We start from the raw sequence: 26,576 nt of genomic DNA, 5'->3' as shown, positions 1-26,576 counted from the left end.
TAACCTTCCAAAATTTTGGAGGGATAGTTAACAGAATCCTGAAGTTAAGTGGGCACACAAACTTCGAAGACAGCACCCCACATGACTGTCACGATAAGGAAATTTGTAGAGATAAGAGGTGGATGTATAGCCAAGACCTTAATAAGATCACACTTGGAGTGTTTTTCACAGATTTTTTTACCTAGTTACTATTGTGAGAGGATATGGAGATGCCAATAGAGAAGTCAATATTAGCATTCCAGAATGTTCGTTATTTGGAGAGGTCGAGGAATGAAATATTAATCGAAGAGTTTCATTCATAGGAAAAATGTGATGTCATCAAAATGATCATTAGTGAGGGGATTTTAGGAAGATAATACAGAAATAGTTATCTATAGGATTTGGAAAGAGAGTTTATAAAATAAATGGCCATCCCTATAATTTATATAAATGTGATGAAGGTAGCAAGTGTAATTTCTTTTTCTCTATGGAGACTGGTGGGTAAATGTATGTATGTTTTTAGGACTTCAAATAATTTAAAGGTTCAATATGATACATATGTTGCTGGCTAAGCAAGACTTGTTTGAGCCTGAAATGCCAGCAGATCCATCCTGACTTGTTGATATTGTTCATGCTTGTAACAAGAAAGAAAGATTGTAAATGGCAGTCAGAAGAAACCATTCAAACAGCAGAAGAAAGAAGAAAAATTAATCGTCAGAGAAACAAAGAAAGGGCTAGACAACTGAGTGCATATTTCCAGAGACTAGCATTAGGAAAGATAAGGAAAAAACATCTGAACAAAAATTGAAGAAAGCAACCTTACAGGTAGAACATGAGATCTATTTAGAAAGATATATGTAGTTACAGGGAAGTTTATCCCTAGATTAGGAGTTATAAAAGTAATTTGGGAAAAATTTATAAGAAGAAGCAGTGAAAAAAAGATAGCATGCAGAGGATCTGTACAAGAAAGATATTAATATTGAAGGAGAATTCGAAAGGAGAGAATTTAAAGAACCCATGATAATGAAAAGTGAAGTGATATCAGCAATAGGACAACTGCCAAAAGGAAAAACTCCTGGAGATGGTGTGTCTGTGGAATTATTGAGAGCAGCTGGGAATGAAGTAGCAAATATATTAACTGAAATTTGTCAACAGGTTTGTAAGAAAACATACTGCCCTAGATTTTTGAAAACATCAATATTCATTCCACTTCAAAAAAAAAAAAAAAAAAAAAAAAAGAAAAGAAAAAATCAAATCTCAGAGATTGGCAAGAATTATGGAACCATTACTTTAATTTCACATGCAAGTAAAGTTATGCTGAAAGCAAACCAACAAAGAATGGAGCCATATGCGAATAGAGAAATGCCACAAGAGCAGGCAGACTTTAGAAGAGGTAGAGCACCAAATAGAAAACATGAAATGGATTATAATAAGAACAAAAGAATTTCAGAAGGAAGTATCCATTTGTTTTATTAATTATAAGGAAGCTTTTGAAATTGCATGAATCAGCAGACTCTGTGTTATAATGAGATCATTGGGAATACCTAAGCATCTAATTCTCTTGATAAGAGAGCTGTATTGACAACCAAGAAGTGTCAGTAAAAACAGTCTTTGGAGAAAAACAGTGTTTGAGGGGTAAAAGGAATGTGACACGGTTGTATAGTGTTGCTCTATCTTTTTAATATTTATAGTGAATATATTATGAGAATGACTAAATTAGACAATAACTCGGCTGAATAAAGGATTAGTGGCAGAAAAATAATTTAAGATATATAGATGATACAACCTCATAGCAGAAAGTAAGGAAGACCTGGAGTTGTTGATTCTATTGGTGAAGAGGGAAAGCGACAAAGTTCAGCTTAATTTAAACATCAGCAAAAAAACAAAAGTGGTCTCCTCTGGATTAATCTTATAAAATCCTCTGATTAACTTAAACATCTCTATAATATCATCTCTTTTCCTCCTATCCACCAAACTCTGCAATCCATATTTCTTCAATCTCTCTCCATATCCAGCATTCCAGTTCAGATATTGTCTTAGCCACTAATCTCTGGATCCTCTCCAATGTTTCCCACATCACATTGAAAACCAGGTGACAAAATCTGAGCACGATAGTCCAAGTGTGGTCTGACCAGTGCATTATACAGTAGCACAACCACCTCCTTATCCATACATGTTAGTGTACTTCCTATTATATTGGCACTACAACATGCAGTCTTTATTATACTTGCAATATGCCTTTTAAACTTCAGTTTACTGTCAATCATCATCATCATCAAATTCCTGATATGTACCCTCAAGGGGTGTACAGGATATGATAGTACTGCATGAAAAACTTACACCATTACTAACTTCCTATCTACAATTTTTCTCCGAATCAATCTGTTACCTGTCAAGATTTCAACATTGTCAGATCTTATATTTCTATCTTCTAAAGCACTTTTTACTGTATCGATCCACCTATATCTTGGTCTTCCTGCCAACCTGGAAAAGAACACTTGTTTTGCTAATCTTTCCTCTCCCATTCTGTTTAAGTGATCATACCACCTGAGATTAGCTCTGCTAACACATTCCTGGATGCTAACAATATTAAGTTCTTTCCTAATATCCTCGTTTTTAATATGACATTGTCATATATGCCATCTGTTCATCCCTCTAATCTTCCTCAGGACTCTCATATCTGCTGTCTCTAGTCTTTGGTCAAGTGTTTTTATTTCTAACCCAGATCTCAGATCTATAAGTTAAAATTGGTTTGAACACTGTCTTGTATACAGCTAATTTAGTGTTTTTGTCAAATTTCTCTCTTATTCCATACCATAGCAGCTTTATTGATGCTGTTGTCTATTTCCATATTTAATTTACCATCTTCACTAAAAATGATGCCTAAGTAGCTGAAAAGTTTTACTTGTTCTATAGGTTCTTCATTCAAAATGTAGTTGATATTTTTAATGCTTCTGCCTATTTTCATTGTCTTTGTCTTGGTATTGCTGACCCTCATACCAAATCTATTACAAGAGTTACTCAATTTAGTCAGGGAATCTTGCAGACTTGTAGCAGATTTATTTAGAAGTATAACATCATCTGCATAGAGTAAAGAGCTGAGATTAACATCTCCAATTTTGATATCAGGTTTAATACCACTTTCCTTCATAATGTGATCCATATAGATTATAAATAACAGAGGGAATAATGTACATCCTTGTCTGACACCAGATTTAACATAAAACCATTTTCCTGTACTTCAATTCTAACTGCTGACTTACAACTCAAATAAAAACTAAGTATTGCTTGATATAATGCTCCATTGACACCATACAACTTTGAACAGCTTCTCTCTTGGCACCCTGTCATACGCCTTTTCCAGATCTACAAAACTCAAGTACAGATCTTTGTTATATTCCCATGATTTCTCAACTATTTGTTGTGAAATCATGGAAACGATTTAACGAAAACGGCTATCAGGATCAAATTTTCACATATAACGTGAAAATATCAGGATCACATATAACGTGATCCTGATAGCCTCCATTTGGCCTGAATCCAGCTTGTTCTTCACCCAAGCTTCCCTTCCACAATCCTTCTCAACTGTTTCTCAAATATACTTGAATAAATCTTACCAGGAACACTCGGTGGGAAATACCTCTATAATTCTCACATTCAGTTTTATTTCCCTTTTTATATATGAGAGCACTACTCCTATCATCTAGAATTTGGCCCTCTGTCCAGGCCTTCTGAACTACACAGTGTATCCACTACAAGAGTTTTATACCTCCATACTTGAGTAATTCTGGTCGAATATCATATACACCAGCTACCTTTCTACATTTCAGACTTTTGATAGCTTTTTCTACTTCAAGTATGGATTTGTATTCCTGATTGCATGTCTGTTGAGTGTTTTTTACTACTGTGCTGTCATTACTGCTTGTTTAATTTAACAATTTTTTGAAGTAATTACTCCATACATCGAGGATATCTTTTTCATCAGTTTTCATGTCGCCTTTACCATCTCTAATTCCTTTTACAGCACTCTTTCCTCCATTTCTGAGCTTTTTCAACAGCCTCCAGAATATTTTGCTACCTTCTTGATATTTATTTTCTATATTACTAATTATAATGCAGAGCCAAAGGCTTCAATTCAGTGACATGAACTTATTTAAGTTAAGGGATATTATATCCCATATTGTTTCATAGCCGAATAAGAAACTCAAAGAGTTTCATGCTGAAAATAGAAATTATATAAATAAAGTTCGGCGATTCCAAGCATAAGCAAATACCTGGATAGTGCAGCACCTGACCCTTGAAGGTAGTGCAAGCTGAGCAACTCATAGAACGGGTGGAGCAAGCTCCGATCACTATTCTTGATATTTACCCATAATGTGAACTTAACTCCTAGGAGCTGTATTATGTTCAATATTATGAGAGAAGGTCACCATCCAGACCGGTTTCGACCTTTTTTGAGGTCTCATCAGTGAGTAGGTAGACCTAGTTAATACCAAGTTTGTAGCGAACAGAACTTACATCCCTTCTATAAGAATTGCCAAGAGGTGTCCTATTAAATTACTAATTATAATGAAGAGCCAAAGGCTTCAATTCGGTGACATGAATTTATTTAAGTTAAGGGATATTATATTCCATATTGTTTCTTAGCCGAATAAGAAACTCAAAGAGTTTCATGCCGAATATAGAAACTATATAAAGTTCGGCAATTCCATGCGTAAGCAAATACCTGGATAGTGCAGCACCTGACCCTTGAAGGTAGTTCAAGCTGAGGCAACTCATAGAAAGGGTGAACAATAATACAGCTCCTAGGAGTTAAGTTAACATTATGGGTAAATAGTGATTGAATCTTGCTCCACCCTTTCAATGAGTTGCCTCTGCTTGCACTACCTTCAAGGGTCAGGTGCTGCACTATCCAGGTATTTGCTTACGCTTGGAATTGCCAAACTTTATATAGTTTCTATATTCGGCATGAAACTCTTGGAGTTTCTTATTCAGCTAAGAAACAATATGGGATATAATATCCCTTAACTTAAATAAATTTATTTTCTATGTTCTTAACAAAGTCTTCCAATGACTTTTGTTTAGCTTTCTTACATTTGTCTCTGCATTCTTTAAGAGCACAAGCTAACTTATTTGCCAGGAACTTTTGACATGCTTTCTTCTTTTCCTTCACTGCCTCTTTAACTTCCTGTGTCTGCCATGGGATTCTGATTTTTCTATCTTTGCAGACAACCTCACCACATGCCTCTCTGGCTGAACTGTCAACGATCACTCCCAAATCTTGAATCTCATCCACTTCCTGCAGTACGGCACTGTCAATATACACAGATTTATATTTCTGCATTCCAAAATGCAAAACCTTGCACATATTAATATTAAAACTATGACCCCCACTATTTGTCGAAGTCAAAAGTTTATTCAAATCTTCCTGAAGGGAATTAACATCAGCAGTGCTACTCATAATTGTCCCCAACTTTGCATCATCGACAAAAAACTGAAGATCCCCAGTCAATCCACATAATATATCATTTACAAACAAGTTAAACAGCAGGAAGTCCAAGAACAGAACCATGGAGCACACCACTGGTTATCATGATTTTTTGAGATACTGCTCCATCATATACAACTTGCTGGTATCATTCAGAGAACTAATCACTAATCGAACTAACCAATATACATTCCCATCTTCTACAGCTTGTACACCAACTTATGTAGTAATCTATTAAATGCTTTTGCCGTTTAAGAAATTATTACAAAGAAAAACAGAAAACAAATTGATTCATTTGAATTATGAGCAAAAGAATCCCATGACTGCAAGAATCACTAATAGGATTTTAGAGAGTATAAAGACAGAATGCTCCTTGGAGGCAATGATTGCTAAACAGAAGTTAATGTACTTCAGATATAATATGTGAACAGGTGAATCACTGAAAAAGGCGGTTATGTTGTGTAAGATTGAGGGCATGAGAAGGAATACCACAAAAGGGTGGGATGCACAACATAAAGACTTGGACCACTACGGGCCAGTGATTGTGCATTATACAGCATCACCTGCTCAAGTCAACCCCACCTTCTCTTGGGGTAGCCTGTTTCTACTAAAGGGACTGTGGTAACAGCAAGTATTCCTGTTGTAAAGGGATACCTTCCTAGTTGGAGTAAATGCCAACCGGTCCTGAGTCGTAGATAACTCTAATCACCTGAAACTGTAACTCTTGCTCTGGTTCCCAGAGCAAGGGTTACAATTGGCAGTTGGTGCCAAAATTATGCTGGCAGTTGGTGTCAAACTGAACCAGATGGTAAAGCATCTTTTAGGAGGCTTTCTGACCAAATGGGGCATAATCTCACTGCCAGGTCATGCCTGGAGGGAGTCTGTGTATTGGTACGCAGGGGGCATTTTGGAAGCCAGATTGTGGTTTGTTAACTTGATATTCTCTGTATGTACAACTCTAGAGTCTATTTTCTCTCACTGCATGTTTCTCTTCTCTTTTTGTCTTCAATTTTTGTAACTTTAAACATGAAACTAAGCCAAGATAGGTATACTAACTAACTATACTAACCAGGACGGCTGAGTGGTTAGTGTATCTGCTCTCTAGCCAAAAGGCTGTGGGTTTGAATCCCACCATGGGCATGGATGTTTGCGATTGTCTGTGAAAATCCTAGTGGTGGTGGTGGAGGACAGTGGATGGCATTGGTGTAGATGATTTGGTTGATGGATGATAGGTGGAGATGGAGAGTTGTAGAGTAGGTGCCCTCCCGCAGAGTCATTGGACTTCCTGAAGGTGTCAAATAATAATAATAATAATACTGTTTCTGTGGTACAACAAAAAAATAAACCTCTCTAAAATTCCCAGAAAAAAATTTAACTCAAAAAAATCACACAAAAATTTTTCACCTACACTTTGCCAACATCCATAGCATAAACAGTAACATAAATAAAGTGCATCATCTTCAGTCATCCAGATCTGATGTTTTGTTTCTGAACTTCACCTCAAATTTTAACTAAATCAAAATACAGCAGCTTAACTCTCCAAATTACATCCTCTATGACTCCTTCTGCCATAAGGGAGGTACTTGTCCTTTTGTGTTGTGATATTCGTTACCAAAGGATGCTAATCTAGAATCTCATCTTTTTGACTTCCTGTTATTTAAAATTTCTTTGCCACATTTTGTTTCATTAATCTGAATTTGTTCTCCTAATTCTGAAAATCATTGATCTGTTTGATTTTCTAGCTTCAAAGCTTAATTTTATACAATCAGAATTTCCAAACAGTGAAATCATTCTTTATGGTGATTTCAGTGTCCATAATTCTGATTTGCTCACTTTTTTGAATTTCACTGACAAAGCTGGAAGAGAAACAGATTTTTGCTGTAAGCAATGACTTAAAACAGATCATTCATCTCCCTACTTGAATTCCTGACAATCCTCTTCACTCATCCAACACTAGATCTTTTCTTAACTAATTCTTTGAGATTGACTTCTGAAAGGGTTCAGGTTGACTGCTCCTCTTGACAATTCAGACCAGATTCTTACACAAGTTTTGTCTTTAGTGGAACATCCTTCAGTGCTTCACAACCTTGCATGATCTGGCATTACAACAATGCCAAGCGACAGACCTTGCATGACTTTTACCTTTTTCCATAGTCATATTACTGTTTTCATTCTTCAGATCCAGATACCTGTTTTGATCTTGTTACAGAAATAATCCACATTGGAAGAGAAACTTTCATTCGTCACTCTGTTCAAATTTCCCCACCCATATCTAAACCATGGTTCTCCAAAAAGTGTGCCCAGGGCTCTCCAAGAAAAGCAAACAGCCTTTCACAAGTGTCTTGAGCCACCATTAACAGAGGAAAGTCTAAATTCAACAAAGATAAATGTAGAAATCTTGGTGCTTGTACCACCTGCAATCGTGCCTTCTGGTCCCTTGCCAAATCCATTGGGCACAACTTTCTTCCATCTGTGCTTCTTCCTCTATCTCACTCTAATAATAGCATTGTAACATCACTTAAAGACAAGGCTGATGTTTTGGTATACTGCATCTCTTGCCACCTGTGACTTCCAGCCAAAAAAACATAAGAAGATGAATTTTGAATAACTTGGATACTAAAATGGCAGCTGGTCTGATGGAATTCCACCCATCGTGCTCGAGATGTGCTCCTGAACTAACACCATTTAGTGAACTACAGTTCAGTTTAGTGAACTGAGCTGTAGTTCAATTGTTCACTAAACTGTACTCAGCTGGCATCCACCCTTCAGCATGGAAGATAGCTCATATACAACCAGTAGAGGTGATAAATGTTTACCATCAAGCTGTTGACCTATTGCACTCACATCAGTTTTGTCTAAAGTAATGGAGAAGATTATCAACAGTCAACTTCGCAATACCTTGAGAGCTGTTATCTAATTAGCAACCACCACCAGTATGGATTTTTCCACTCTGGATCCACACCAGGAGATCCAGGTGATCTCCAGGTCTACATCACCCACATTTAGACACAATTCATGGAAAGGTTTGGAGAAACCTGTGCCATTTGCTCTTGACATCTCAAAGGCGTTTGATAGGGTCTGGAATTAACGACTTCTCAACAAGTTATCATCCTTTGGGCTGTCTTCATCCGTGCATAAGTGGATCATTTTTCTCTTGGATTAATCCGTATGTGTAATGGTGGATGGTGTTCTCTCCTCAGACTTTCCTGTTAATGCCGGTGTCCCTCAGGGCTCTGTCATTTCACCCACTTGCTTTCTGATTTATATAAATGACCTGCTCTCATTGACTACAAATCCTATTAATTGTTTTGCTGATGATAGCACACTTCACTTGTCCTACTCATATGACAAGCCTTGCAGTTTTGTCACTTTTGTCTTTGGATGCTCAAACATCCAAAGCTTCAAGATCATCTATAAAAAATGCCCTCAACACTGATCTACCCAGTATTCTTGATTTGGGATAAAAACAACCTAGTCAACTTCGATGCTTCCCAAATGCAGTTTTGCTTCTTTTCCTGTAAAAAAAAAAACCTAACATTTTCTATGGTTAATTTTGATACTGTTCAGCTCAATAGTCAAGCCCAAATCTCTCTTTTCAGGCTGACTCTTACTTCAAACGTTTTCTTGCACAATCATATCACTTCTATAGCATCAACAACTTCAAAAAAACTAGGCATCCTTTTCCGGTTAAGACAATACTTCTCTGCCAAACAGTTACTTACTCTGTATAAATCCCAATCCACCAACATTGGAGTACTACTCTCACATATGGGTGGTGCATCTAAAACCTCCCTAAAAATTCTTGATGCTGTTCAGAAAAGAGCAGTTCGATTGATAAATGACACTTCTCCAAACTCTTCACCCCATAGAAGATCAGTTTCTGCATTGCTCAGCATGACCACTGTTCAGCAGAACTAGCATCCATTTTGACTTATATATGCCAGATCTACAGGAACTCATGCTACAGCTGCTCAACATCTATTTAGTTGACTGCATACCTACCGAACCTGCTACTCCCAGTCATCTTTCATTCCTTCCACCTCAATTCTGTGGAACAATCTCCCTCATGAAACATTTCCAAAGGATTATAATCTTCAACAGTTTAAGAAGAACATCAACAGATTATTCTATTCCTAACTCTGCTCTTACATGGCATCTGTTTGCTATATGCAGGCTCTTCTACATTTCATTTTTGGGATATATATATATATATATATATATATATATAAAACCTTTACTGACTTGAACTTACAATTACTGAAAGAAAAGAGTCAAATGACTGGATGGCTCATAATTGTTGATGCTCTACAGTGACCAGTAGACAGTTTCTTTGACAGGAATGATAGGACATAGTCTCAAAATATCACTGTTATTTTCATTAAGTTTGTTAATAGGGGAACAAATGACTTAGTTTATGACTATCTGTCACTTATACTTTTCATCCAACATGGATAAAAAGAATGAGAGAGAAAAACCTTTGCTATATGTTTTTATATGTTTTGTTAATATATATATATATTTATATATGGAAGTTAAAAATATCACGTTATTCAATTTCTGTTTCTTCATTACTGAGAACACCATAAAAGTTTTGAGATTTTAATTTTTATGATTTTGCTATTTGTATATTTTTCAGATTATTAAAATATCAATTGAACACAATGCTGGATTATGTCTTAGTAAAGAAGCCAAAAAGTGGGCCATGTGTATTATGAAAGAAAGCAGAACACTGAGAGATGGCTGGACTGAACTAAGCAAGTTGCACACTCAGTTATTGCTCTCTGGAGAAAAAGTAAGTTTCGACTTTTTTAGATAATAATGAACTGCTATTGTCCAAAAATAATATAAATTTTTTTAGTGATTCTAATCTTAGTCTGCAGATTTTTTTTTTTTTTTTTTATTACCTGAAATATTTCATTTGCATTCTAATGCAGTCTGTAATTTTTCATTCCTTCCACCTCAATTCTGCGGAACAGTCTCTCTCATGAAACATTTCCAAAGGATTATAATCTTCAACAGTTTAAGAAGAACATCAACAGATTATTCTATTCCTAACTCTGCTCTTACATGGCATCTGTTTGCTATATGCAGGCTTTTTTATTACCTGAAATATTTCATTTGCATTCTAATGCAGTCTGTAATTTCGAGGGGCAAGAAAATTGGTTGGCAAGTCTGGAAAGTAAGAAAGGAAAGGAAACACAAAAAATAAAATCACAATAGAAAATTTTTTGCTGTGTATGTTCTATCAATATATGTAAACTAATGTTAGGAATATCAGAACCATATTATACTGTGTTCATGTTTCTACAATAATACTAGTAACATACTGAGAATGTAAGCAGAAATGAGTGAGAAGGATATGAAGATATATGAGTGATTATGATTAGGGACATGCTGGATAAACAAGAAATGAAAATGCGTTTTAAGCAGACAGAGCAAGTGGAAGAAATTATTATATTGGGTAGGACGTATGACTAGAAAGGGGATAAGGTATGAGAGCAAATATGAAAGTTGCTGAATGAGATGGGGAAAGAAAAAAAGCAAAAACAGTCAGGATTGAGAGCTCATTCCCAAGGTATGGCATGAGCAAGCTGAGATGGAGAGTAGCAAATACAAATCATTCAGTTCAGTGTACAAGACTATGTTGATATGGGATGATTTTGATAGTCAAAAGGATTTGTAAATGGATTTTGGGCTAGGTTCTACTTGAAGAAAGTATTGCTCAGTAAAAGTGAATGTAAATAGTCAGGGAAATCTGATGTGTCAGGGTGGATATATGAGCATGGAATGCACATTAACATGAGGAGTCAAAATTGAAGTGTGATGACAAAAACAGTGAGAGAAAGAGCGAGAGTACAGAGAAATGATAGTCTGATAGGGCACATGTAATCATGGTATAGATAATTTCACTGACAGATAATTTCCATCTGTTACTTTTACAGACTTCTCACTGACAGAAGCATCTACATTTGTTGCTTTTTATTGCTTAGTGCCATCATCCTATCCACCCACAGGTTGTCATCCAAATTCCTTTGTCACGGCTTGTACTTTTCTTCCTCTAAACGTTACTTGCGTTTCCCACTTTATCTACCTGAAGAAGACCGATCAAGTGCCTTAGCCATCTAATATCTGGAAACTTGACATATTAAAATAGTCCTCCCTTCCAATCTTTTTACCACAGTACCACAATATGACTTGAGAGGCAGTGTAAATCGGGCGGCGAGAGATCTAAGATTCTTGCTTGAAGTTGTGCAAAAGAAAACACAGAGAGGAAAGATTGTGTGTGTGTTTTGCCCAGGTATGATAGTGACGAACTGAGCAGAAGAGTAGCAATACTGAATCGCATAATAGCCAGAATGTATGAGAAGAGAGAATTGGAATACGTAGATGCTTGGAGGGCGTTTGAGAACAGAAGGGAACTGTATGCCAGAGCCTGCTTGCATTTGAATGAGGAAGGATGAAGGCATCTGGAAAGATTGCTGTTTTCTGAACGAGTCAGTGTGTCAATGCAGGGAAATTAGAATTCCCAGGGTGGATGGTAGCAGGGGTGGCCTCTTGTGGGAATGGGTGCTTAGGGGAAGGGGGACGACATCAGGTAACATTGAGCCCGGGGGGGGGTCAAGAGGGGACAATGATAGGTATAGAAGCAGTGACATTTTTATGCTCTATACTAATGCCAAGAGTATCCGAAATAAAGGAAATGAATTGGTTGCGCTGATAGCATCAACCAGGCCAAAGGTTATTAGGATCTCTGAGACGTGATTGACGGAGGATGATATAATAACCAGAATTAAAGTGGCAGGGCACAGCATTTTTCAGCAGGATAGGAAAGGAAAACATGATGGTGGAGTACTGCTTATGATAAGTGATGACTTATGTCCTCTAAGAGTGGAGGCTTTGGAAGGCAGTGACACAAATGGTTTTGAAAGCATATGTTGTGAGATAGAAGTGGCCAAGACAGGATATTTAGTGGGGTGTTGCTATAAACCAGGGAGCACAAAGGGCGGGGACCAGGAGATGTTTAGAAAATTGAGCTTGGCAAGTGCAAGAAGAATGATTGTTATGGGAGATTTTAACTACAGCAGTATAAGCTGGGAAGAGGAAAATGCAAGTAGTAAGAAGGGAATAGAATTTCTGGAGGAACAATTCTTGAGGGACAAATGCCTTCGGCAGCATGTAATAGAGGGAACAAGAGGTTCAAGAGTTTTGGATTTGGTCATAGCATCAGAAGAGCTGATAATAAGTGAGATGACATCTCTCCCACCAGTTGGAGAGAGTGACCATGTGGTTTTGACTTGGAAGATGAACAGACATTCTGGTATATCAAAGAAAAGGGAACGTCTGTGGAATTATGAGGCGGGTGATTATAATAATCTTAGGTATCAACTAGGGGCAGTTCCATGGTGGCAGAATTGGAAGGCCAGGATATCATTAGTGCTTGGGAAATTGTGAGAGGTTATTTGTTAGCAGCAATAGTAAGCTGTTTTCCACGGGTGAAGGAGCGGACATAATTTGGTGTAAAGTGGATGACACGATATCAAACAGGCACTGCAGTTGAAAAAGAGATTATGGAAAGATATAAGGAGAGGGGTGGAGGACAGATACATGAAGAATATAAGATGCAGGCCAAGAGAGCGACCAGAATGGTGAGGAAGGCAAAACTGGAATATGAGAAGAGATTGGCACTAAGATCCAAAGAAAATCCTAGGGAATTTTTTAAGCTATGTGGCTAGTAGGAGGAAAATGATTATGGGAGAATGACATTGTGGGATAAAAATTGGAATAGAGTGGCTGATGCAGAGGACATAGTGGAGTTGTTCAATAAACACTTTATTGGAGTATTTCATCCTGGAGAAGTAAGTTTTAATACTAGAGGGATAGGGCATGTTCGAGGTTTAGAAGTGCAAGAGGAGAGTATGTTCCAAATACTGAGTACTCTGGATATGATACCAGTAAAGCTATTGGACTGGATGGTATTTCACCACGGGTTTTGAGAAAATGTGCTCAAGAACTGACAGGTCTGTTGACCTGGCTTTTCAATAAAAGTCTGACTGCGGGAAAGGTACCCAGAGAATGGAAGGAAGGTAAGATAGTGCCATTGCATAAGGGTGGTAGCAAACTGGAAGTGTCTAATTATAGACCTGTTTGTGTGTCATCGGTAGTTGTTAAGGTCTTGGAGAAATTAGTGAGGGAATATATACAGCATAGGGTAGATGAGGGTAATGTTATTTGTGAGAATCAACATAGATTTGTTAAGGGGCACTCTTGCTTAAGTAATATGCTTGCCTTTTATAATAAAGTGGCAAGAACAGTTGATGAGGGAAAAGCATACACTCCTATTTTTTTGGGATTTTGCGAAGGCGTTTGACAGGGTGCCACATGATAAGCTGATATTTAAGTTGCAGCACATGGGTTTAAATGTCGGGTTAGTCAAATGGATTCAGGATTTGCTGACTGATATATATTAGAGAGTTGTGTATGGAGGGGCAATATGAAGGAAGCAGAAGGTTACAAGTGGGGTGGTTGAACCTTGGAATGCATTGCCTGAGAGAGTAGTTAGAGCGGGAACAGTCAATGGGTTCAAGGAGTGGTATGATAAACTTTGTGTTTCGTAAAAATGACCTCCCACGATGAGTCTTTTGACTCCATGGAGGCTTGGATAATAATATCTAGCTGGTGCATTCATTCTCCGATTTCATTTCAAATTTGCTGGATCATAGAGATACAACACATTCTTCTTAGGCCATCCATTTCTACTTTACATAGCCTTTGTTCCTGTTGTGTTAATGATCATCTTTTATCTCTATATATAAATATATACAGCAATCCTTCGATTAGTGCACCTAATGCATTTTTTAAAACAGGTGCATTAATCATAAATGCACTAATCGAATATAATAACCTATGAGAAAATGTATAATTTGTTCCTCAGATTTCTTTTTTGACCCTTAATTTTTTTATAAAAAAATTTGGGTATGTCTCAGGATCTAGTTAAAGGAAAACCATGAAGCTGAAAGACAATAAAACATATTCAGAATATAAATTTATTATTCTACTTCTTAACAAAGAATTGAGCTAATAATAAATTTAGTTTAATCCTTTATCCCAGTGAGAGCAAACAAAGTTTGCGCCTGAAAATATCTTCAGGACTGAATATAGTGTTGTACTGTCCTACCTGGGTAAGACAGTACAACACCAGGCAACTCATAGCAAAGGTGGCACAAGCTACCAACACTCCTATCCCAGTATCTCCCATAATGCAAAACACATCTCCTTGTGGAAATGTATACTGTTATGCATTAAGGGATTGGCCACTACCCAGACTAGTTTCGACCTTTATTGAGGTCTCTTCAGTGGGAGCCAGGCCCAGAGTTGGAGATACCAGTAGCAAGGTCATCTTTACCTATAGGAGTTGCCAAAAGGTTTGCCACCTTTTTTTATTAAATTACTCTGGATTTAGAGAAAGATGTTGAAAGTTTATTTTTCACTAGGTTAGACTATAATAAATTTAGTTTAAATTATATATTTAGCTAAAACTAATGTTGACGATGTTTTCGCGATCTGGTCTCATGCCTGCCAGACATTAGACACATTCCTTAGCCACCTAAACAAGCAACACAAATGTATACAGTTCACAGTTGAGATTGAAAAACATAACATAACACACTGCCGTTTCTAGATACACTTGTCACACATCTTCCCTCGGGCAATCTTTCCTTCACTGTTTACCGGAAACCGACACATACTGGCCAATATATACACATAAACTCCTACCACCACCCAACACAAAAACTAGGTGTCATCAATACCCTAAAAAACAGGGCTCTGACGATCTGCTCCAGTGATCAGGGTGATCAGCAACCATATTTGTTGATGGTTATTCATGACTTATTTTTCACGGTATTAACAACACCACAAACACTTTTATAAACAAAGATGTTTTATTAATGCTCATATTTCGCTGATTTTCAACTCAGCATCATCAGAGCACAACACACATGTAAACGCAACAGTGAGTGAGTGAAACAATATAATTGCAAAAGACAAAAGATCCAAAGTGCTATTTTTTGGCGCCCTCTAACACGAAAAAAAAAAAAAAAAAACAGCAGTTATCCAGGAGTTTTTCTTAGGATAACCGTCTTCCAAATTTTTGGCAAATTAATGCAACCATATTTGTTAAGGTTGGGAGAATTCTTCAAAGCCATTGCTGACTCAAAAAATAATCTTTCAGATCTATAACGACTCCTAAATAGCACATTCATTTTCCTTCATCTAATCCTGTGCGAAGGAGTGTCCAAAGCGTGGTCTGCCAGTCCCGACTTGCCATAGTAATAGTAGCGAATGTATCTTTCATGTTCTTCCAGGCGGATGTTCACTGATCTTCCTGTTTGCCCATAATAGGCCAAGTAACAGTCACACGGAACTTCATACACTACTGGGTGTGCTAAAGGCAGAAGTTTATCCTTAGGCGAGCGGATCAGAGTTGCCAGCTTGACATGAGGTTTGAAAGTGGTGGAAAGGCCATGTTTCAACAATACTTTGGCTATCTTTTCTGATGTACCTCCCTATATCAGAGGTACATCTTTTCCGATGTACCTCTGATATAGGGAATAGAAATGGTCATGTTGTATACTTGTGTATTAGGGGAGGGCAGAGTAATGGGCCTATGTAGTATTTTATCTATTTTGTAGGGACTGCAGCCATTGGCTAAGAACGTATGGTGCAGGTATTGGAGTTCAGTGGTCAGAGCTGTATCGTTAGAACAAATGGCTCTGGCTCTGTGTGTAAGTGTTTTTAAAATGCCGTACTGTTGGACTGGATGATGATGTGATTGTTTATGTAGGTATCTTCCTGTGTGTGTAGGCTTTCTGTAAATAGAAAAAGATAGTGATCCATCTGAAAGGCGGGTGACTAATGTGTCAAGAAATGGTAAACAGTTATTTGATTCTTTTTCTACTGTGAAGTGAATTTTGGGGTGTTGGCTGTTTAGGTAGGTGACAAAAGCATCCAAAGTGTCTTGTCCATGGGGCCAGATGGCAAACACATCATCTACATAGCGTAACCACACTTGTGGTTTGTATGTAGCTGTGGTAAGTACTTTGTTTTCAAAGTATTCCATGTAATAATTTGCTAACGGGGGAGAGATGGGGAACCCATAGCAGTGCCATTAATCTGTTTGTAGAATTCCCCCCCCCCCATGTAACGTAACCTGCATTCATGGTAAATTGAAATAATTCAAAAATATCTGGGGAAAATTTAGACTTGATTAAATCAAGAGTGTCCATCAGTGGTACATTAGTAAATAAGGAGGTGACATCGAAACTAACCATTATGTCTGAATCTTTTAGGATTAGATTTTTAACCAGTGTTTTGAAATGGATTGAATTTTTTACAAAAGTAGAGGAGTTGCCAGTAAGGGGGACAAGCGACTTGGCCAAATGCCAGGACAGTTTATATGTGGGACTATCTATGCTATCAACTATGGGGCGTAGGGAAATATTAGTTTTGTGGATTTTTGGTAATCCATAAATACGGGGTGGTTTAACATGAATTGGTTTTATTTTCCTGATGATTTCTTTGGGCCATGATGTCCGAAAATTACTGAAAAAAGTGACATCATGGCCCAAAGAAATCATCAGAAAAATAAAACCAATTCATGTTAAACCACCCTGAATCAAATAACTGTTTACCATTTCTTGACACATTAGTCACCCGCCTTTCAGATGGATCACTATCTTTTTCTATTTACAGAAAGCCTACACACACAGGAAGATACCTACATAAACAATCACATCATCATCCAGTCCAACAGTACGGCATTTTAAAAACACTTACACACAGAGCCAGAGCCATTTGTTCTAACGATACAGCTCTGACCACTGAACTCCAATACCTGCACCATACGTTCTTAGCCAATGGCTACAGTCCCTACAAAATAGATAAAATACTACATAGGCCCATTACTCTGCCCTCCCCTAATACACAAGTATACAACATGACCATTTCTATTCCCTATATCAGAGGTACATCGGAAAAGATAGCCAAAGTATTGTTCAAACATGGCCTTTGCACCACTTTCAAACCTCATGTCAAGCTGGCAACTCTGATCCGCTCGCCTAAGGATAAACTTCACCCTTTAGCACACCCAGGAGTGTATGAAGTTCCTTGTGACTGTGACTTGGCCTATTATGGGCAAACAGGAAGATCAGTGAACATCCACCTGGAAGAACATGAAAGATACATTCGCTACTATTACTATGGCAAGTCGGGACTGGCAGACCACGCTTTGGACACTCCTTCACACAGGATTAGATGGAGGAAAACGAATATGCTATTTAGGAGTCATTATAGATCTGAAAGATTATTTTTTGAATCAGCAATGGCTTTGAAGAATTCTCCCAACCTTAACAAATATGGTTGCATTAATTTGCCAAAAATTTGGAAGACGGTTATCCTAAGAAAAACTCCTGGATAACTGCTGTTTTTTTTTTTTCTCGTTAGAGGGCGCCAAAAAATAGGACTTTGGATCTTTTGTCTTTTGCAATTATATTGTTTCACTCACTCACTGTTGCGTTTACATGTGTGTTGTGCTCTGATGATGCTGAGTTGAAAATCAGCGAAATATAAGGGTTAATAAAACACCTTTGTTTATAAAAGTGTTTGTGGTGTTGTTAATACCGTGAAAAATTAGTCATGAAAATTGTCAGCAAGACCTCAATAAAAAACAAAGACAAACCAGACTACAGTAAAACTATAACCATTCCCTGCATTAAAGGGACATCAGACAAAATAAACAGAGTACTACAAAAATACAACCTCAAAGCAACCTTTAAACTTCCTGCAAAATTAAAAAGTTTACGCAACTCATCCAAAAACCCTTCCTCTGCTTGCCCACCCTGGACTATACCATATTTACTGCACCTGCAACATACATAGGAGAAACAGGACGCACAATTCCAATCAGACAAAAAGAACACAAACAACGCATCAAATATAATAATTATGGTGAAGCTAGTTGTCTACATCACACCAAAACATGGTATGAATGCAAATTTAAGGAAGCTTGTGAGATCATTATCAATCATCCCAATCTAAACAATAATGATGGTCTAAAAATCCCATACATATGGAAGGCATATATTCGTTCCATGAATTCTTCCTCTCTAAGAAGAACTATAAACATTACTGTAGAAAATCCAGAATCCTAAATCTAAAATAACAACTTTAATGCTAAAAAAATAGGACATCACTGTTAAACAAAAAATCTATAAGAAAGAATGTTTATTCAGGTTGTAATTTATAAATAATTTTTTTTTTTTTTTATCAAAAATAATAGTTCTAATAATAGAAATAGGACATCACTGTTACTGGAAGGAAAACCATCTATAAGCAAGAAAGTTTATTCATGTAATCATAAATTAAATCATAAATTAAAAAAAAAAATTACATCAATGTTTTTTTTTTCACTAGAGGTCAGGCCAGTGAGTAGCATGTGATCAAATCATTGTTTCTCTAGCTTACTTTTTTGAAATGTAATGCAGCTTGTCTTGTATATTTATGTATGCCCCAGATGATGATCTTGATATGAAGATCGAAACGTCAGAATAATAAAAAGTTATTTTAACACGGTTGTAGAATCCATAATTTCAAAAATGGTAGTCTATTATTGACCTTAGCTTTTTAGTAGGCTGTGCCCATTTAACCATGTGGGTGTCATTGTGACAACAGAAAGTGTTCATAACAGAGCGACTTTGTCCTTACATAATTCTATTAATCTTCTCCCATTATTGTTTTCTACAGTTTCTCCAAACACTCCAATAGCATAATCTGTTTATTCCCAACTCAGCCATGAAAATCCCCCACTAAAAGTTCTTTTGAAGAGCATTCAATGTAGTGTTCTACCAAATATATTGGCATTATCTGAGAGGCAGTGTGAATCAGGTGGTGAGAGATGAGGTATATTATTATTATTATTATTAATGGACCTCCATGGAGTCAAGAGAATCATCGTGGGAGGTCCCACTCTTACATGCACAGCTCATTGTCCCTGCACTCACCACTCTCTCTCAGGCAATACACATTCCAATCATCCGCCACTCTTCATGCAAAAAAATCTACTCCTCAACCTATTGCTCACACCGACCTTATACAGCTTCCAGGGATGGCTTCTCATTCTCCTCCCCGTCTCCAGATATTCTATGAAAAATCTCATCCATGCTAATCTGGTAATTACCACTTACTATCTTACACAATTCTGTCTCTGCTCTTCCTTCTATCCACTATGCTCTGCAATTTTCATTCTCTTAATCTGTCCTTGAAGGCAAATTCCACTCTAAGGGAAGCTTGCAAGGAACAGAGGTTGAAGACTCTGTTACAAGTGTTTGACACCATATTGTTGAGAAGGTGGGAAACTTTATGTATCTGTCTAACTGTGTGGATGGATTTTCTGTAAACTGAGAAAGAAAGGATATCATTGGGCAGATGTGATTAGAGCTAACAAAGGCAAGCTGTAATTTCCTTTCGAGCTGGATTCTGGGTTGCTGACTAAGGTAGAAAGAAAGAAATATTGTGTATAAGCCCTGTTGCCAAATAAAGAAGGCATCATCAACATATCTTAATCAAATAGGTTTGAGACTAACAGTATTAAGAGCATGTTTTTGAAAATAATCAATGTAGAAATTGGTCAGAGAGAGCAAGAGAGAGGAGCGCATGGAATTATGTACTATCTGTTTATATAAGGTGTCTTGCAAAAGAAGTAACTAGTATGGATGGCGATATTAAAAAGATCAGTAATGTCAGGGGAGAATGCATTTTTCAGTAATTTTAGAGTATAAGAAAAGGGAATATTTGTAAATAAGGAGGTGACATGAAAGCTTGCCATGATATCATTATTGTTTAAAACCAAATTCTGAATTAAGGATTCAGCTAACTGTTTGGGTAATTTAAAGGATGGAGGGTCAGCAGTGTCTACTGTGGGATGGAGAGGGTCATTGGGTTTATGAATTTTTGTTAATCTGTATATCTGGGGGAAGGGGTGACAGGAACTAAAAGTTATGATTTTTTTAACAACTTCAGGACGCTAAGATGACTTTTTTTTAGAATCCTTTTTAATGGTTACAATGCCAAAAAGATCTAAAAATTATCTGTCCCTACAAATTATCACATCCCTCTCAACATAGACTACAGTAATGCCATTACTATTCCGTATATCCAGGGCACCTCAGAAAAAATAGAAATATAATCTCTGCACTGCTTTCAAACCTCACTTCAATCTGGCTTCCCTTCTCCGCTCTCCTAAGTATCCACTTCCTCCTCTCTGTTCCAAGTGTTTACAAGGTTCTTTGTTCTTGCAACTTATCATAATTATGGTCAGACTGGGAGATCTGCCTAGAAGAATGCAAAAAATACATCCATTGCCACAACTATGGTCAGTCCGATGCCTTGGATACCTTGCACAGAATCAGATGGAAGAAAACTATCATGCTCCATCATAGTAAATACAAACTTGAAAGACTCTTTTTAAAGTTGGTAGTGGATTTATAAAATTGGCTTAATCTTAATAAATATGGTTGCATTAAGTTTCCCAAAATTTGGTAACTAATTCTTAGGCCTTCCATCCAACATCTAAGGCTAGCCAACAGCACCCATAGACGGTGCCCCTCATAGGACTTGAGCCTCTGTTTAATCTAATTTCATTTCTTCCACTTATTGTTTCCTATATGTTTACAATTTTAGCATTGTATTCCTGAAGATGTCTTTGTGATTGAGATGAAATATTGAAGCTATTAAACCTACTGTTTAATTATTTCTTTTGGTGCTATATTATTCCATTAAATTGTACCATGAATGCAAACCAGCAACCAAGCCTAAATATGGAATATGGAATATTGCTGCATTGCATTATCTGGGAGAATATTATTCTGCTACTGTCAGACTAGTATTATGCCATTTATTATGCCATTTAGTACTCAGTGAAAGGTATATAGAAGGAAGGTGGTATTTGCCTTCTGTATGCCTGCATGCATAAATACACTTCTTATGCTTATGACTTGGTGACTAAGCAAAATACTGGTTCAATCTTCTTCTTCTTCTGCAGCTTTTCTCACTTAAGTAGGGTTGCTGTTTGTGGTGAGTCTCCTCCACAACTTCCTGTCTTGGGCTGTAACCACATCCAAATTCTTCATCCTCAAGTCCTCCTCCACCATCTCCCTCCATCTCTTGGCCGTCCCTGCTTCCTCTTCCCCTGCACAATCATCTGCATGACCTTTCTTCCCACATACTCTTTCTCCCTCCTCATCACATGACCAAACCATCTCAACCTTGCCTCCTGTATCTTTGCTCCTAAGTTCATAACTTTCACTGTTCCCCTTACATAGTCATTTCTCAGGTGATCCTTTCTGGTCACACTGCACATCCACCTAAGCATTCTCATCTCTGCTACCTCCATCCTGCTAGATATTATTATCCATTAAATAAAATTTTATTAAAAGTTTATTTTTCACTTGGTTAGAATATAATAAATTTAGTTTAATCCTTTATCCAAGTGTGAGCAAACAAAGTTTGCGCCTGAAAGTATCTTCAGGACTGGGGTAAGGTGGTGCAACACTAGGGCGACTCCTTGCAAAGGTGGAGCAAGATACTATCACTCCTATCTTCAGTATCTCCCATAATGCAAAACACATCTCCTTGCGGATATGTCTAATGTTATGCATTAAGAGAAGGGCCACTACCTAGACTAGTTTCGACCTTTATTGAGGTCTCTTCAGTGGGAGCCAGGCCCATGTGGAGATACCAGCCAGAAGCATTAGCAAGGTCAGCAACTCCTATAGGTAGAGATGACCTTGCTAATGCTTCTGGCTGGTATCTCCGTTTGGCCCTGGCTCCTACTGAAGAGACCTCAATAAAGGTTGAAACTAGTCTGGGTAGTGGCCCTTCTCTTAATGCATAACATTAGACATATCCGCAAGGAGATGTGTTTTGCATTATGGGAGATACTGAAGATGGGATTGATAGTATCTTGCTCCACCTTTGCAAGGAGTCGCCCTGGTGTTGCACCACCCTACCCCAGTCCTGAAAATACTTTCAGGTGCAAACTTTGTTTGCTCACACTTGGATAAAGGATTAAACTAATTTAAATTAAGGGGATATTAAATCCCACATAGTTTTAAAACCGAATAAGAAACTCAAAGATTGGAATCAGAGAGTTTCTTGCCGAATATAGTAAACTATAAAGTATCGGCGACCACTGGCATGAGCAAATGCAAGTGACCCTAGCACGTAGTGCAATACCGGAAGTCTCGCAGCAAAGTCGGTAAATTCTGATCGCTATTCTTAGGTATTTTCCATAATGTAAAAACACATTTCCTAGGAAATGTATGCTGTTATTACATTATGGTAGGGAGGTCACTACCCAGACCAGTTTCAGCCTTTTTTGAGGCTTCATCAGTGAGTAGCTAGACCTAATACCGAAGTGTATAGCAAAAAGAACTTATATACTCTGCGATGCGAGTATCGGCGTCATGAATAGTAATTAATCATGAAAGGTCATGAATAATAATTAATAAGGCTGAAACCGGTCTGGGTAGTGACCTCCCTACCATAATGTAATAACAGCATACATTTCCTAGGAAATGTGTTTTTACATTACGGAAAATACCTAAGAATAGCGATCAGAATTTACTGACTTTGCTGCGAGACTTCCGGTATTGCACTACATGCTAGGGTCACTTGCATTTGCTCACGCCAGTGGTCGCCGATACTTTATAGTTTACTATATTCGGCAAGAAACTCTCTGATTCCAATCTTTGAGTTTCTTATTCGGTTTTAAAACTATTTGGGATTTAATATCCCCTTAATTTAAATAATGTTTTCATTGCCGAAATGAAGCTTATTAGCTCTTTATACTTAAGTGGATTAAACTAAATTTATTAACATTTTATTATTATTCCTGGAAATTTGTTTCTTTAAACCAAAACAAATGTGGTAATCTGAGACGAAATATCTACACCAGGTTAATATCAGTGAAGATTTTCATTGTTATTAAACTGTTGTAGATATTTAGTCTCAGATTACCATTTATGTTTTTGTTTAATTTAAAGAATTTAATTTAAAGAAACAAATGTCCATGAATAATAATTAAATTGTATTTAATTATTGAACTAGTATATTCTGATTTTCTTGTTTTGATATCTATGTAACCTATTATTTCATATGATGTCTTCATTACTAGGCCAAAAATTGTTCTAGGAATAAATTTTACATGGTATTACTATTATTACTAACTATTACATGACACCTTCAGGGAATCCAAGGACTCATCGCAGGAGAGCATTCTACTTTACTTCGCTAAATACATCTCACCCACTCCATTACTACTTAATTCTCCTACTACGACACTACTACCATCAGTGCCATCTACCGCCCATCATCACCAACTAAAGCCAATTTGTTTGTATACTGGATGAAAATCCTGAGTTTCTGGGACAAAAAAAACAAACTTGCTATCTCTGAATCAGATCAGCTAACTCACCTTCAATTGAAAAAGCTCATATAAAGAATCCCCTTGTCATGACGAGAATCAAACCCAGGTCTTTTCCAATCAAAGGGCACAAAGTTCAGCTATTCTTCCAATTGTGCTCCAGAGAATTGTGCCACTTAGTACACTTTAAACAGTCGTCGCTTGTTGATTGTGCATTCTTTCAGTATTCTTAATATGTAATTCTTCAGGATTATTAAGAACACTGAAAGAATGCACAATCAACAAGCGATGACTGTCTAAAGAAGCTAGGCTTATTTCTAAACTATTCATAAAATGGTACAGCATCAGTATGAACTAATGTTTTTATTAATTTAATTTTTTAATAATGAAGAATTGTTATCCTTTATTAAATGAATTAAACAGATTTCTTATTAGAATTCAACTGCTTTGAGTGATTTCAAAAGTAATTTAATATCTAAAGAGATATTAATTTTCCTTGTAATATTTTTATATAATATAGACACTTGAAGCTGGTTCAGGTGAACAAGGCTCATTACAGATAGATATAGAAAATAAGATGGATGAATTGAAGCAAACGGTTCGAAGAGCTGAGGTGAGTTTTTTCTTAATTTAGATAGTAATAAACTGAAATGTAAATGAAGTATGAGGATGCAATATTTAATTCCTACCATTTCCTACCAGAAAAGGTCAAATGCACTGTTATGTGAAGCACTTCATTCTGACACAGATGTGTATAGAAGACGCCTCATTTGAATTTGGGACACATCGCTTTTCCACATAGTTACTAAAGAGGTGTATGTATTAGTTTCAATTCCGTACACAGATTCCTGTTCTGGAGGCAGAAGAAATCAGTCATGCGATTTTAACAGGAAATTGCCATTGGTTATATATGGTGAGCAGTCAGTTGAACTTCTTTAAGTAGTTTAAATAGAAGGGAATGATTACTATAATAAATTCTTGATATGTACCATAAAGGAGAGGTAGGGATTCAGGATATTCTGTGTACTACATAAGTTTACATCATTAACTTACTATTGAAAATTTTCCTCCAGGTTAGTTTGTTATCTGTGAGGACTTCAATACTGTCATATCTTATATTTTGGTCTTCCAAAGCACTTCTGATTGCATCTGTCACTAGTCTTCCTCTTAGCATCAAACTTTTTCTTTTTTTCTTTTTTTTTGCTAATCTTTCCTCTCCTGTTCTGTTTAGGTGACCATGCCGCCTTAGATTACAACATACAATGCTAATAATGCCAAGTCCCTTCCTAATAACTTTATTTTTAATATGATTTTGCCATCTACTCAATTTTTCTCATATCTGAGGGCTATACCTTACCTTACCTATCCTCTTCGCTCCCTACAGAGCATAGTGCCTCAGCCATTGACTTCCATCTGACTCTATTCGATGCTTCTTTTTTGATCTCTTTCCAGGAATGTCCCAGCTGTCTTGCCCCTGTTTCTGCTTCTCTTCTCCATGTTATCCTGGGTCTACTTCTTTTCCTCTTGCCTTGGGGATTCCATTCTAGTGCAGTTTTTGCTATTTCTTTATCTGGGTTCCTGATTGTGTGACCAGTTCCATTTTCTTTTAGTGATTTCATTTCTGATGCTGGTTTGACCTGTTCTCTCCCAAAGTTTTATGTTTGTTATTTTATTTGCCAGTATATTCCTAGTATCTTCCTCAAGCATTTGTTTATGTAGACCTATATTTTATTTATGTTTTCATTTGTTAGTGACCATGTCTCAGCTCCGTATAGTAAAACTGGTTTAACATTAGTGTTGAAGAGCCTAATTTTGGTTTTTAATTTTATTTCTTTGGACCCCCAAATTTTCTTTATCATACTGAATGCAATCTCTGCTTTCTGGATTCTATTTTGTATGTCCTGTTTGGTTCCTCTTTGTGTGCTTATCACTGATCCCAAGTAGATACAGTTATCTACCTGTTCCAGTGTTTTCCCTAGTATTTCAAAAACTAATTCTTGTTTGGGGTTTATCTTCATCACTTTAGTATTGTTATGATTTATTTTCAATCCACATTTATTTGCTTCCTGGTTTAAATTATCTATTTTCTTTTGGAGGTATTGATGTTTTTGGGCCAAAAGGCATATATTGTCTGCAAAATCCAGGTCACTGATTTTATTTGACCATCCCCATTGAATGCCAATTCTTTCTTCAGATGTTTTCCTCATCACCCAATCAATAACAATCAGAAAGATGGTCGGGATTTGTATACATCCTTGTCTTACTCCTGTGTTTGTTGCAAATGGTTCTGATAGTTTGCCATTATTTATTATTTGGATTTTGTATTTTTCATGAGTTTTCTTTGTTATATTTATGATTTTCTGAGGAATCCCGTCGTGCTTCACTAACTTCCGTATAGTCTTTCTATCTATGCTAATCATTTCTATCTATTCAAAGTCGATGAATCCCAAATATAGGCTACTCTGCCACTCTATTGACTGCTCAACAATTATTCTTAGTGTTATTATCTGATCAATACAAGATCTGTTTGGCCTGAACCCAGCCTGTTCTTTCCTCAGTTTAGTTTCAATTTCTTGTTTCATTATTTCTAGCAAAATTCTAGTAAATACTTTTAGAAGTGAAACCCCTCTC

At 36.9% G+C, this 26,576-nt stretch overlaps 1 protein-coding gene across 1 annotated transcript in view; it reads left to right on the top strand.

The window, feature by feature from the left end:
• The window catches only part of nwk (FCH and double SH3 domains nervous wreck), a 493,235-nt gene that overhangs the window by 193,067 nt on the left and 273,592 nt on the right, over positions 1-26,576 (top strand). Inside the window, exons 11-12 of the mRNA XM_090406304.1 lie at positions 10,104-10,259; positions 24,466-24,558. Coding sequence (XP_090262430.1) covers positions 10,104-10,259; positions 24,466-24,558 — 249 coding nt within the window. The remainder of the gene's footprint in view (positions 1-10,103; positions 10,260-24,465; positions 24,559-26,576) is intronic.

The sequence above is a fragment of the Typopeltis vanoorti genome, chromosome 16 (assembly GCF_054136105.1).
Source record: "Typopeltis vanoorti isolate ZY-2024b chromosome 16, IOZ_Tvanoo_1.0, whole genome shotgun sequence".
NCBI lineage: Eukaryota > Metazoa > Arthropoda > Arachnida > Uropygi > Thelyphonidae > Typopeltis > Typopeltis vanoorti.
The sequence above is the reverse complement of the archived record's forward strand: the minus strand, read 5'-3'. Positions and strand labels throughout refer to the sequence as shown.